At 36.8% G+C, this 14,550-nt stretch overlaps 2 protein-coding genes across 2 annotated transcripts; one reads left to right on the forward strand and one right to left on the reverse strand.

Moving 5' to 3' along the window:
- Positions 1-55: 55 nt before the first annotated feature.
- LOC116296946 (stress-induced-phosphoprotein 1) lies at positions 56-8,292 on the reverse strand. Its single transcript, XM_031705066.2, has 15 exons — positions 8,195-8,292; positions 7,907-8,116; positions 6,769-7,052; positions 5,903-5,979; positions 5,664-5,779; positions 4,893-5,019; positions 4,371-4,473; positions 3,663-3,783; positions 3,000-3,096; positions 2,200-2,324; positions 1,871-1,907; positions 1,628-1,731; positions 1,371-1,469; positions 835-905; positions 56-551 (listed from the first exon to the last, which is right to left on the reverse strand). The coding sequence occupies exons 1-15, from the start codon at positions 8,207-8,209 to the stop codon at positions 479-481; spliced, it is 1,659 nt and encodes a 552-aa protein (XP_031560926.2). The 5' UTR covers positions 8,210-8,292; the 3' UTR covers positions 56-478.
- Positions 8,293-9,816: 1,524 nt separating this feature from the next.
- On the forward strand, positions 9,817-14,547 carry LOC116296956 (dorsal-ventral patterning tolloid-like protein 1). Its single transcript, XM_089023960.1, has 8 exons — positions 9,817-10,067; positions 10,290-10,356; positions 10,828-11,193; positions 12,079-12,441; positions 12,581-12,971; positions 13,084-13,103; positions 13,259-13,615; positions 13,994-14,547. The coding sequence occupies exons 1-8, from the start codon at positions 10,041-10,043 to the stop codon at positions 14,161-14,163; spliced, it is 1,761 nt and encodes a 586-aa protein (XP_088880086.1). The 5' UTR covers positions 9,817-10,040; the 3' UTR covers positions 14,164-14,547.
- The last annotated feature ends 3 nt before the right edge of the window (positions 14,548-14,550 follow it).

The following is a 14,550-nucleotide window of genomic DNA, read 5'->3' on the forward strand; positions in this document are numbered from 1 at the left end:
TCCTATTCTTCAAATGGGCTTGTATCAAGGTATAATGCAATTAAAGAGACAAATATGTTTATAGAACTGTTTTATTTTCAACTCTAATGCAATGTAAAAGCAGAAATTGCTAAGACTACCTTTTGCACAAATCGACTTACTACTACCTTTAATTTAGCACATCACATTAAAATCATACAGAATTTTTAGGACCACCACAATGAAACATTGCAGTTCCAAGTATGATGATTTGACTAAGTTTTAAAAAAATGTTCCTAACCATATTCCTAGCAACAGAATCCAAGCCATCCATACAATACAGTAAATAAGAACCAGCATATTTCCACTGTATGATGGGACTTTAGATTCCAGTAGCAGTTAAAGCTAAAGTGACTGCAATGATTACTAGCTAAGTGAAAACTATGGTATTTTAATGGTACGCGTTTAACAGGCAAATGGAAAAAAAAGAGGGTTCATTAGTATAGTATTTGTTCTCTGGTTATCTCATCTGAAGAATTCCCACTTCCATCAACTTTTGTATTTTCTTCAGGATTTCGGGATTTTTAAGATGTCTGGAAAAAAGAAAAACAATTTAAGTTGAAATGTCTAAAAGTTTTTTTCAAAAATTCTAATTTATAGAAACCTTAACTATTAATGTTAATTTTGAAACTAACATGGCGCACCCCCCACCCCAACGAAAGCTATCGATCTGGTGACTCAATTTTTTCCTATCTTCAAATTGTGGCATGTTCTTTCTCACTCATTGGATTATTGTAGGTTGTTTTTTTTCGGATTGGAAATTTCAGCATGGATCTCCATTTTACACTGGACAGCATGAAAACTATAATGACTTACTCTTGAATAGCTTGAGGGTTGTCTTGCATCTGTTCTATGATAATCTTCATCCCTGGATCAGATAGAATGCTCTATGAAACCAAAAATACAAATAAATTGTTTATTTTGGTTATTGTGATCAAGACTAGTAGAGTTGTAGGTATCATGTTTGACAAATGAATATTCCTAAAATTCACATGTCAAGAATTTTAACTTCATCTTGACCTCATGAATCACATTTCAAAACTAGAGTTGTGCGTCAGTAAACCTGGAATTCACAAATCACACTTTACATTTTGCTATCTTCACTTGACACATTTTGGCCAGAATGACGTGTCACGCTAAACCCTGTACTACAAATATTACATGTGGAAACTAAAGTATGTTTTGCTGGACATCATTCCATGAGCACCTGCCCTTGAAAACTTTGTTTTCTGACAAAATTGGGGAAACACTGATTGATGTCCACCAAAATCCTATCTTAGTGTGACTGCAAATTTTGTGATTCCACATGTGATTGAGGAATACTTTAAAAATTAGAAACAACCAAATTTTACCTGCACTTCTGGATCAGCCATAGCTCGTCTTCTGATCTCATCAGGGTCTGTTGGAGCCCTAGCTGAAGTCAGGATGGCATTTAAGCCATCGCGTGCTTCCTAAATGAACAAGAAAATATTGTCTAGAGTCAATTTTTTTGATTATTGATAAATAGACCTTTCAGCTTGGAAGTAATATTTTGCAGAACATCGATATCTGCCATTTCCTTGAGAATCTTTTTGGAATTGTTTTTTTTGGCTATTACAATAACCCTTACCTTGTTATTAGGGTCAAGTTCCAAGGCCTTTTCGTATGCACTTCTTGCATCAATATATTTCTTAAGAGCAAAAAGTACACCCCCTTTTCTGGTGTATCCCTTCACTAGAAAGTAATGGAAAAATTATTTAAACTCCTGATTACAAATTATTTTGATTCCTTATGAGGCCCCAGCAACAGGCCATTCCAACTACCAATATTTCCAAATTGAGAGCCCTAGTTTGGTTAATAAATTGTTACATACCAAAAGTAGGATCAAGTCTGATGCATTCATCACAGTCCTGTAAAATAGAAAATAATGCCATTATAAAAACTAACACACTCCTGCATAATACATAGACTGAAGACCTGACCAAGAGACCCAGAAATAAGTACACAGGATACAGCGTCAAGTTGTGGGTTTGAGATAAATTGAAATAACAAAACTTCAAATTTCCATCATTTTTTTGTGTTGAAATACAAGGCAAGTGCATCATGGAAAAATCATGACCAAGCCACAACCAGCCTATCACTTCGACTGTTTCTATTATGTATCAAAAGAGCCAGTTAAGAGCTCCCAGTTTTTCTACAAACCTTCTGTGCTAACTCAAAGGCAGCCAGCTTCTGGTAAGTAGCTGCACGGTTACTGTACAGCTTGGCATCTCCTGGGTTTCTTTTGATGGCTTCATTATAACATTTCAGTGCATTTGGAAAATCACCTGCAATATTGCATTCCATGTCAAAATATCATTCTTAAATCCTGCTAAAAACATTTCCTCACAATGATGAATAGTTTTTAGTATGAATATCAATGTATCAAAGGAGCTTCTCTAGAGCATAATTGAAAATTATTTCAAGTTAACACAATCCACCAAGATTATACTCCCTTTGGATGAAAGTGTCATTTTACTATCACTATTAGAATGCTTACTAAATTTCAATTTTTCATTTTTTTCTAGTGAGAATAATAAAACTGACAAAAGGTGTGCAAAGAATTCTGGTAGTTGCAGTACTGGCATATAAAGGGTTATGACACCAATTGCCCTGGTCTGAGGATGATGCAGGCACTAAAGTTAGACATCAATATTGATATTAATGAACCAATCATAACACTGTTGCCTACTAAAGCAAAGGGGTATTTTGCTTTCTTGTGGTAAAAATTAAATAACTATAAAAATACCTGACGTCAATGTTTATACTAGCTGCTATGAGATCAATCAAGGAAAAAACAAGGTTCAATCAGCATTGCAAATGCATTTTCTATTTTAGGGATATATTTCCAATATTACATCTCTTGATGGAACTCGTATGGGGTATAAGGTCTAGCATCAATCTTCTCCATGGCATGGTAAAAATGTTTCTTGACCCACACAATATTACCAACAATGACTTACCCTTTTTGAATAATTTATTTCCTTTCTCTTTTTCCTCTACAGCTTTCACTGGGTCAATATATGCCTCCCTCTCTTTTTCTTTTATTAATTTTTCTACCTGAAGAGGGAAGACATAAAAATTAAGATAAATAAAGCAAGGTTTCAACCCAATAAAGAAACCACTTTCTAATCCGTAAGGTTGAAGATGCACATTCAATCCTTGGAAGAGTAAAATGCTATTGGAATCCTTAGAAATCAAAGGTGGAATAGCAGTAGTGCTCTCAAGATCTGTGAGTTAACCATGCCCTGACAGATCCTGAAGCTCAAATATTGTTTCAGGGTTTGATCTGTGAGTTAGCTGTGCCCTGACTTACATCAGCCCAGATATTGTTTCAGGGTTTGATCTGTGAGTTAGCTGTGCCCTGACTTAGATTAGCCCAGATATTGTTTCGGGCTTTGGTCTGTGAGTTAGCCATGCCCTGACTTAGATCAGCCTTTATATTGTTTCAGGGTTTGATCTGTGAGTTAGCCATGCCCTGACTTAGATAAGCCCATTATTGTTTCAGGGTTTTATCTGTGAGTTAACCATGCCCTGACTTAGCTAGATCAGCCCAGATATTGTTTCAGGGAATGATTGCATTTATGCTTGATCTTTGAGTTGTGTGAAAAGTTCAACTCACATACCTGTTGACATTTCTTTGCAATATCAGGTGAACGGTGCTCAGTAATAGACTTTTGGTAATACTTCAGGGCATCTTCATACTTTTCTTGCTTGAAGTAGGTGTTACCCATCCTAGCAAAGGCTCTGAAAGAAATAACAAACTTTACAAAACAAAGTCACGAAACTTAAATTAAATTTTTAGTGTCAATGGGTAGTTCCAGAAATTATCCATATACTACCACCCCCCCCCCCCCCCCCAAGAGGAATTTGGAATTTCCGAGGGGTAGGATGAGTCAGATGGTATGGTTAACTTCTGGAACTACACAATTCAAAAAAAGTGTCAAAGTTTGCAAATATGCCAACTGGAATGCTAAAGCACAATAAATCAAAGGGGCTAAGCTATCTGTGTTATATTATTTTGTTGTTGTGATATCTTATTTTGTCATCATTCTGAAAACTGAAAACTGCTATAAAAATGCAGAAGCTTGGTTCATTCCTTGAAAACGAAGGAAAAATTGTATTCTCTATTAACTGATGCCCAAGGCTTGTTTTTATTGTTTGTTTCTGTTTGAACTATAATGCTTTTCACTGAAAACTTTGGCCAGTTTTTGTGTTAGTTATGACATTTTTAAGCAACCCTGTATGTTTTCTTTGACAAATTCGCTTTTTGAGCCCTGTCAACCATGCAAAACCCATGGCAGCAAATATAATTCACTAAATGTCATACATACTTGGCAATTTGTATGTAGTCTGCTTTACTTTCACGTCCAACTTGCACTGCTGTCTCGCACTCCTTTAAACATTCTTCAAATTTGCGTTCCTCAAAAAATACAGCTGAAAAGGAAGGGTTACTCTTGATAAGGAATTGTGTTAATGAACCAAGTTATGGACCATTCTGTTTGGTCCATTTTAAATGATAAAACATTACCAAATAACAATAGACCCCTTGCACAAGACGTCAAAGCAGCTCTGGGGTTCAAAACAAAAGAATCCCATTCTCTTGAGAATATTGAAATCTCTTATGATGTTCATGTTTTCATTGTTTTGATCCCCAGGTAGGGATTTAGTGCAAGGGGTCTATCTATAGTAACAAGAATGTACATATATTTTAATGTTCTACAGACCTTCACTGAAGACATGAATATTCAAATCAAGATCAAGAATAACCCCCAGCAAAAGAGAATTAGAAGCTCAAGTTTTGTTATCATTTTCTCATTTTTCTATTTCCCATTCATCTTTTCGTTCATACATACCCGCATTGTTTGTGTAAAATGTAATATTCGTTGGATCTAATTCTTTGGCTTTGTCGTAGTGTTGATGTGCTGTTTCAAAATCTTTCTTTTTGTATGCTGCATTTCCAAGTTCTTTCTCTGCCAAAGCCTTAAACATCCAAATTAAATTACCACAGTTAGTTTGCATTTTTCATAGACAAACATATATTTTTTGTTTCAAGTTCAAGTTCATAATATGAATTAAAAAATTATATGTTTACAAATTTATCAGCCTTCTGCAAATAGTAAAAACTAATATAGACAGGAAATGATATACTGTATTACATTGTCAAGCAATATTCAAAGTTTTGTTTGGTACTGCTATTTTCATAAACATGCAAACTCTTTAAAGCCGGGAAAAAGGATTAATAATATCTAAAATTTGATTTTTCACTGTCGCACTCGAAAATATAAAAGGTATCATCAAAAATATGAAGGGTACCCACTGATTAGTTTTGACTGATGGAAGAGAAAAACTAACATTCTGTGTGCAGCTAAACTAAAATTCAGTGTGCAGCTTGCAACTAGCAAGTTTGCATGTTCATGAAAAATGTAGTAATATGTCATCACTAACATCAAATCCAAGAAGCAGATATAGGATTTTGAAAAGAGAGAGGGTCACATTGATCACAACGATAAAATACAATTTGTGCTACCTTTTTAAAATTCTATATTCAAATTTTTGAACATCTAACTTTTAGATTGAAGTAGTTCCTTAACAATGCAATATATATGATAAAATTTTATTCTAACCTGCTTTTTATTATCATCAAGTTCTGAATCAGTCTCCATCTTCTCTGGCTTTTCTTCTTTTTCTTCTTTTTCTTTCTTTTCTGGTTTTTCTTGTTTTGCAGGAGGTTCATAAGATTCTGGATTTAAAAAAATGAAGCAGCATGTACACCGAATCGAAATATAGCAACTAATTTGAATAAATGACCAATTATCCCTTTAACCTTCAGTGTGCTCTTACTACTATTAAAACAATGCAGTACCTTGTTCTGGATCAGGCATGTTCACGCCAATCAATATTCCCAGCGTTTGAATGATTCTTGGGTCTTGGAGTAATCCACTATAAAACAAAGATTTGCATTATTCATGCAATGTAGCAAGTTTCCCTCATTAATATATCTTCTCGAGTTTTGTACGAGAATAATTTTTTTCATTTAAATCTTATCTTTATCAATGATAAACAAAAAAGATACGAGGGAAAGGCATGATCTGAAATGGGGAAAAAGGGTCTAAAGGATCAACTAATATTTTCACCAAATTAATATTCATTTTAGCTTTTTTATAGTTTAGCTTTATGAGAAGGCCCCGGCTGAGATTCTTTAACCTTCTGGGACCAGTTTTACGAAGGGTGGATAATGCTATCCGACAGATAAATTTTATCCAGTGGATAAATTTATTGGATAACAGCATGGACTTATCCACTGGATAAGGATTTATCTCCCGGGATGGGGGTGGGGGTACTCCCCTAAATTTGCTATTTGGGTAAGTGCAGCCAAACAGGTTATGGTTTTCAGCGATTCTACCCTGGAACAGGGTATATAAAATCGCTCTTGCTCTGGAACAGGGTATATGAAATCATCATGCTCTCTCCTCTCTGGAACAGGGTATCCATTTTCGCAATACTGGAACAGGGTATGATTTTCAGCAATCTTGCTCTGGAACAGGGTAAGAATTTCAGAGATTTTACTCTGGAACAGAATCAGGGTTCAGTGGGCTCAGCGGCACAACCCTACCCTAAATGGGCAAGAGTACCCCCCACCCCTGGGATTTATCTGTGGGATAGTGCTATCCACCCTTCATACAACTGGGCCATGAAAATAAAGTTGTACATGTATTGTTATTGAATTACCTATTCAAAGCGTTAGGATTCTGTTTTAACTGCTCAAGTATCTGTACAAAGTCTGGTTGGTTCAAGTACTCTCTAGTCTTTGGATTGGCATGTAACATTGCATATAAATTGGGATTCCTAAACGGGTTACCCACGGTGGTTTCAGCAAATTTTGATTGCACTTCTTCTAATCCAGCCTTGAGCTGAGCGTTATTGGGTTCCAGCTTAAGACCAGCTTCAAATGCCTTCTCTGCTGCCTCATACTGTTTGAGGAAGAACAATGCTGTACCAAGTCGAGAATAACCCTAAAATTCATAAACAATGACATTCACACAGTTAATCAAAATTAAATTAAGGAGAAAAAAATCATTATTCTTAATTTGCATGCAACATCATCATGGCCATCTTGGAGATATTTATTACTATTGTTACTGTAAGCGCCGTACTGTTAACACTTCTACAAGTTTTTGATTCCTTTTTGACATCTTTTTGACAAGTTGTAATCGCTACCCAATTAGACATCAGCGTGCCACTTTGATGTTTCAAAAGGCGGAGTTTGTGGCATTGATGTAACGATATCGAAACATCAAAGTAAAGTGCCAAAACATTATTGGTTAAAACTTGTCAAAAAGTTGTCAAAAAGAAATTAATAACTTGTAGAAGTGTTCACGGTTCGGCACAGTAATACTAACAACATGGCTGACATGACTTTTTTCACATGACTCTCTTGGGAATGCTTGCAAACCATCAATACAAATAAGCCAACACTCCAGAACTCTGTATAATAAAGTTTAATCACCTTATAATTAACTCATTTACCTCTTGATACTGTAAAACTATATGAAATGTTTCCATGGCAACTTGTGTCCCCCCCAGTTACTATCATGACCCACCCCCACCCCACCCCTTCTAATCTAGCCATCGACAATGAACATACTGACGAACGTACAAAATGATTAATACTAGGGGAAGAGGGGGGGGGGGGGGGGGGCCTCCGGCGTCAGGTACAGCTTTATTTGGGGTTAATGAAAGTTGATATCTTACTCCGAATGATTTGATGAGACGACATGCAAGAGAAGCTCAATGGTCGGCATAATTGTACAAAAACTCATGCGGGGAAAAAGAATGTAATTTCAAATACCGTAAACACTTTCTTTACCTTAGCCCATTCAGGTTTAATTTCTACGCATTTTTTCGCGTCTTCCAGCGCCTGCTCATATTTGCCGTCTTTAGCATAAGCGGCTGATCTATTGCTGTAAAATACATGGTTGGTTGGCTCGATGAGAATAGCTTCTGTATAACACTCTATAGCCTTGGTTGTGTTACCTTCCTGCAAGGCTTTATTGCCCTCGTCTTTAAGTCGAGCAGCCTAAGGGTTAATAGATAAATTTAGTGAGTATTTAAAAGCGAAAATATCGATCAAAGAATTAAATTTTCTCCATCGTACCTTTTCGTCCGCCATCTTTGACGTCCAATGACACGTGCGTTTTGAGCATGCGTTTTCTCTTACTACACAGGGAGCCCAGTATTCGCTTTAAAGTTCGCCGATTCGCCGATTCGGGTGTGGAGAGGGGGGGGGGGGGGGGGGGAGGGAGGGGCGGGGGGAGGTTGGGGGAAGCCGAAAGAGCCACTACACAGGCTAATACATAAATTCATATACAACATTACGAATCTACGAAAAGAAAATATTAACGATACACAATAATCAAATGGAAAAACATTGTAAATAATCAGTGTACAAATCTTAATAATGTATATTATTTGGGTAACCTTTAATGTACGTTAGCGTGCAGGATGCCAAATAAAACTTACTTACTACATAATTAATTGGTAATGACTCATCGATAACGTGATTATGTCATTAGGAGTCTAATTCTAAACGATTTTTAATTAAAACTTTTCAATGGATTCTTGACGTCCGGAGTAGGATGTCGTAAGATATGATTCACTAAAAGTATGGACTTCTGGCTGTGAGAGTTATTGATCATCACGAAGATTACCATGGCAACGTATTTTCCCTAATGAAATTTAGGTCAATTCAGAGCAAAACTAATCAAGCTTTGGCTCTAGATCCTTTCTCTTCTCCCCATCATTACTACCGCTACTTTAGTTAAGTTCCTGGTATGAATCATGAAGCTATGTTATAATAAATGCAACTCACATCGCTTGATTTTTCAGAAGTAAACTGACAAAATCCCTAATTTAATACAGCAATCAATTGCAGAATTTGTTTTCACTGTGAATTCAATAAGGAAATTAGGATGCCCGACTAGACTCTACACTGATGATATTCAATAAAAATCAACAGCAACAGTTTCATTAATATACGTCATATTCTTTTCTGATCGTGTTTTAGACAGCTGTATTGAATGATTTCCGCATTGTTATTACCGTCTACCATTTTAAGAAACCTTTTTCATTAAAAATGGTATTATTTTTTTGGTTTTGATAACGATCCAACAGCAATACTGATATAACTGGCTAGATATTGTGAAATTTCGAACGAACAAACTGTCAATGTTTTCTTCGTGAATTAACTTTTCCTCATTATCTTAAAAGGTATTAATATGATATGAAGAATTTTAATTTCACATTTAATGTTTCTGTTTAATATTAATGAATTGCGGTTAAGCTACTTGGCTTCGCGCTCGAAAATTGTAGCGCACCATCTCTATTTTACTTAGTATTTGGTATACGAATATCCGGCTCAGAGAGTAAGTCATACATTATATTTTTGAGATACTAAATCATATTTTTAACATTTTCCTTGGAGAAGACCTGACGCAGTATTGATTGCAGTATATTGCAGTGGATGGTTATAATTAACGAAAAAGAGGTACTCAGATTTACTTATTTAGGACTTATGATATACACCTCACCCCTAGCGGCTATACAATATATTAATATGCGATAAGGAAAAAAATATACGATTAACGAAGACGCAGGAAAAGAAAACTAGTGAATTGAACATCACTGATTAGGAAACATCAAACACGGCGATTAGGGCGTTTTTATCAAAAGAAAAACTAAATTTTCGATAGCCCACGAAATAAGAAGACTACGAAAAAAGATAGCATCAGTAGAATAGTTGTAAACGCGATATGGCGATACTGAATGATTCATACAGCCCATTGGAAACAGATGTTCAGTATCTTCATCTAAAAACTGGTTACCAGTTCAATACTCTCGCATGACTTATTGATTTGTTTAGGTGCTATCGTTGAGAGGGTTAACCAACGTCTTAAAAAACAGAATTGGTATTGACAAGATAGATATCAACAAACACACTAAAGATGAAGGTTTGTCCAGAATTGTCACAGGTAACCATGGCCAGACTATGCATTAATAGGAAAAATATTCTGACAATTATTTGCTAAACACACAAAAGTAATTCCGTTAAAAGACCATCTCGATTTTACTTATTTTTTCATGTCTAAAAATGTCTTCTTTTTATCGAAATTTTTAGTAGAGAAAAAGAAAATGATGCCTGGAAACAAGGGTGTTTTTTGGTGATATCAATTGTGGTTCATTTTCACTTGCAGATGTTTTTCCTATTTTTAATCTTCATATCACTCTCAAGAGTCCAATCTACAAACATTTCATCGCCAGGTCAGCAAATACTAGAGTAAATTTAATAGAGAAGTCAAAGTTTCCGAGTCGAAAATCTCGCTTTTTAGGAAAGTGAAAGAAAGCTAGTAGCATGATATAGAACCTGAACACTCTTCCTGCGCTCTTTGCAAAGGTAATTTGGAACTCGAAAATAACAAGGTGTTAAAAAAGGTCTCTATAATTGCAAGCTCACCGTTCGTCTCGCTTCGATGCAAAGGCGCCGCTACCCTTCAATATGGCGCAATGACCTGTGAAGGGGACTATTGAAAATATTCAAACATAGGTTGATCTTCAATATTGATATTGCAGATTGCGAGTTGGTTACTCAAATTTATTTTATACTAATGCAAGTAATAGGGCAACTTTATGTTATTTTCAGTTTGTTTTATTTGTACATATTTTCAAATATATAGTGCATGTTTGCGCTCTACCTTAATGAAACATATAAATGATTTCTCTACTATTTTAAAGGATGTTCAGAGAGAGGAGTCCAAATCACAAGTAGACAAGGCAGGATAACTTCTCCTAATTATCCAAACTTCTACCCACCAAATATAAGATGTATTTGGAACATCACGGTACCAGCTGGTTACGTCGTCCGCTTGACGATAGTATTGAGAGTGCTTAGTTTCAATTATTACTTTTGCGAAGGAGCAGGTGTATATATCCAGGACGGGCCATCTTTGTCGCAGAGCCCTGTTTTGCTTAAAGCCTGTAGATCTTGGACCAGTACTACCTTGTATTCATCTTCTCGTCATCTTCTTTTGACGTTCAAGTCAGATAACGCTCAATCAAATGGCTTTCTAGCACATTTTATAGCTCATTCTGACGACCAAAGTAAGTACTAGATTGAGATGGTATGGAGATGATGATGACTCTGTGCTGTTAGTGATGATGATAGTCATGATGGTTTGATGTTATCTATAATGATGTGGGTGTTAAAGGGGGTGATGATGATGTGGATGATGATGGTGATGATGAAGATGATGGTGGTGATAACAGAAAATGTCAATGATGATGATGGTGGTAATAACAGAGGATGATGATGATGGTGGTGAAAATGGAGACTGATGGTGATGATGATGGCTGATGGTCGGTGATAGTGGGGATGGTGACTCTTATTGCTACATTTTTCCCGTGCGCATTTTTCGCCTTTGTATTCAGACCTTAAATATGTACATAATTTATACTAAATTAAGTTCACTTCAGTTCAATAAGTAATTTTCAGTTCAACGTTGACCATCTTAGGCCCCGTCCACACGTATCCGCAAATGTTTGTGTCCGTATCCGCAAATTTTACGATTCTACGAAAACGATTCGAATACGCTGCGTGTGGACGCAAACATTTTCGTATCCGCAAAAAATAATTTGCGGATACAAAAATTTCCGGATACGTGTTGACGGGGCCTTAAGCTACACATCTTTTTGTAATTAATTATTGCTATTTTTTTTGCTTTCCGTTTGCATTAATCGTTTTCTGTTCTATCGTTAAATTATAATCTTTCCTTTACTAATAGGAACTCTAACGTCATCTAATAAACGTAAACGATGAGTAAAACGTCTGTACTTTTTAACCGCCATTTTTCTTTTGGTAGTTATCATGATCATTACCACCACCACCATCCTTATCGTCGTCGTCATCAGTCGCCATCATCATTGATAGAAGACTTAACTAAACGTCTTCCTTTTTTTTCATGCACCTTCTTTTCTTTTTTCATACAGGATGTGCTGCCAATACTACAAGCCTTGCGGCCACTAATCAAACCAGAAGTTTACAAACACCATATTTTCCCGCCTTTTACCCTGCGAACCTATTATGCACATGGCTGATCACCGCCCCACCTGACCATGTCGTGGTTTTACATTTCAAACTGTTTAACTTGGAAAATACTTTCGATTGTGAAGACGACTATTTCTTGGTAAGAGATGGCCCGAACTCTACCAGTCCTGTGCTGGTCAAATTATGTGGAGCTGCAAGATTCTGTCCTGTGAGCTCAAGCGGACGATACATGTGGATACAGTTCATATCTGGTGAAAGATGGGTGTTCCCAGGTATAAATGTCACCTATACAGCAGTATCCAAAGGTAAAGATAAAGTTCAAGTTTGAATATCTATCTAGATGTCAAATCCCTCCCCCTACCCTCCCTACAACTGAACAAAAACAAACAAAAAAATGAGATTGCTTTTAAAATAATTCACCGAATTTCACCTGTGATTCAATAGAATTGATGAATGGAAATCCTGGTCCAGTTGCATTATGGGAAAATAACACAACAATAAAAGCTTCGAATGACTATCGTCAAAAAGTTGCTCCATCCGCCTGCATTTGGAACATTTCCGTCCCACATGGACAGGTTATCAGCTTCCGTATAACAGTAACAAACACATATTCCACACAGCCCACTATTTGCATAATTGGATACGTGGATGTCATAGATGGCCCAAACCTGACTAGTCCAAGGATCAAACGAGTGTGCAATGGACTGGTGGAGAACCCAGTTCACGTGACATCTAGTGGCAGCCACGTGGTTGTACGATTTGTATCTAGCCAAACTGGGGCCAGAATGGATTTCCAAGCGAGTACGTTCAAGGAACTTGAGGACAGACCATTTTGGTAAGTCAGTACACAGGGAATCCAGTTTATGGCAAGGCCTGAACGTTAGTTTGGATGAACTTTTATGGGTTAATTATAAGTGCCGCAATATATGGCAAACTATTGCATTTAGTTTATGCCCCTATAAGTCCAGTATAAGAAATCAATGAATGCATTAATACAAAGTGATTGCGATGCCTTGCTGTTTTCGTTAAAACCCGTTCAATAATATACTAAGCATTCATGCTTTTCTTCTCTGAAGTCTCAAAAATACGCATGAAGATATGACTTCTATTGCTTTTCTTCAGGCTGTTCGTCTTCCATACCAGTGAACGTCACTTCAGACGACGAAAACATCACCAGTCCTTTTCACCCGCAATATTACCCCAATAACCAACAATGCCAATGGCGGATCACAGCCCCAAAAAACTACCATATAATATTAAGATTCCAAGAATTCGACTTGGCTCAACCAGGTGACTTTGTAGAGATCCGTGATGGATTAAACGCAAGTGCTGCCTTGATGGGAAACTTTGTAAGAGACCCTGGGTTCACGAAGTCTTTGGCTTCTACTGGACGCTTCTTGTGGGTTCGCTTCAAGTCAAACCACGAAAATGTAGCCACTGGATTCGTGTTGAGTTTTAAGTTTGTGCCTTCTCTTGTTGGTAGGTGCTTCTACATCTCCAATGTTTTGTTCCATTGAAATACTATTTCAACCCAAACATTTATTCACTCACACATACACCAACACACCCATCCATGCGTCTATCCACCATCCCATTACTAAACTACACAAACATCCACCGAGTCATTTATTCGTCCATCCACCCGCCCACCCAGTTACACTTCCGTCCATCCACACATCCAACCATTCATGCATACCTCTATTACTTAACTACCCCACCATCATTTCATCCATCCACCCACCCATTCAACCAGCAATTTAACCACCCACCCACCAAGGCCATCCACCCGCCCGTCCACCCATCCATTATTTCCTATTTATTTATACTACTACACTATTTATTTTTCTTTTCGCGCAGCCCTAAAGAACATAACATTGGTCGTGTCTAACAGCTCACCTAAAAACCAACAACCAAACAATGTTATTACCATCATTGGAGCAGCACTGGGAAGCTGTGTTCTCATTGTGATAGCTTCAATTCTATTTGTGTTGGTTAGAAAAAAGAAAAAAGAGATTCTTGCAAGGTAATTTTGATCCGCAAAGGTTGTAAATCGACGAGTATCACACGAGCAAATCAAAAACTCTCGAATACAGGCGCCAAAGGGACAGAGCCTGTAATTGTTCGTTTTTAGAGAGGTACAATAAGTACTGCAGAAATCAAAGAAAGTGTCTGTATTAGAGAGTGGCGTTGTACAGTATTCCGTACCTGGAGGTTGGACCACCTTAAGGGTAGGAAATTAGTAATCCTGTTTCAAAGGTATCTCCTCCTATATCGAAAAAGTAAAAAAAAATATTTCAAATCCTCTCATTTTCTAACTCTTTTCCCTCTTTTGATAGTGGGGTAGTAAACAATCATCGCAGATCAATTTATTGACTTTCCAGAAAACTGGCTGTTAGCTATATTGCTGAACCCTG

Source organism: Actinia tenebrosa, unplaced genomic scaffold (assembly GCF_029948245.1).
Source record: "Actinia tenebrosa isolate PJP-AT-01 unplaced genomic scaffold, QUT_ActTen_1.0 PGA_scaffold8__29_contigs__length_14323225, whole genome shotgun sequence".
Classification (NCBI taxonomy): Eukaryota; Metazoa; Cnidaria; class Anthozoa; order Actiniaria; family Actiniidae; genus Actinia; species Actinia tenebrosa.

What these genes read in the sequence shown, in the direction of transcription:
- LOC116296946 (XM_031705066.2), bottom strand. An exon ending in TTAAACCTGAATGGGCTAAG is followed by an intron (nt 7,053 to 7,906) that starts GTAAAGAAAGTG and finishes TATGAATTTTAG; the next exon opens with GGTTATTCTCGACTTGGTAC. An exon ending in ATTTTACACAAACAATGCGG is followed by an intron (nt 4,474 to 4,892) that starts GTATGTATGAAC and finishes CTTCCTTTTCAG; the next exon opens with CTGTATTTTTTGAGGAACGC.
- LOC116296956 (XM_089023960.1), top strand. Translation starts at nt 10,041, where the DNA reads ATGAAGGTTTGTCCAGAATTGTCACAG. An exon ending in TTTGTCCAGAATTGTCACAG is followed by an intron (nt 10,068 to 10,289) that starts GTAACCATGGCC and finishes TTTCACTTGCAG; the next exon opens with ATGTTTTTCCTATTTTTAAT. An exon ending in CTATACAGCAGTATCCAAAG is followed by an intron (nt 12,442 to 12,580) that starts GTAAAGATAAAG and finishes GTGATTCAATAG; the next exon opens with AATTGATGAATGGAAATCCT.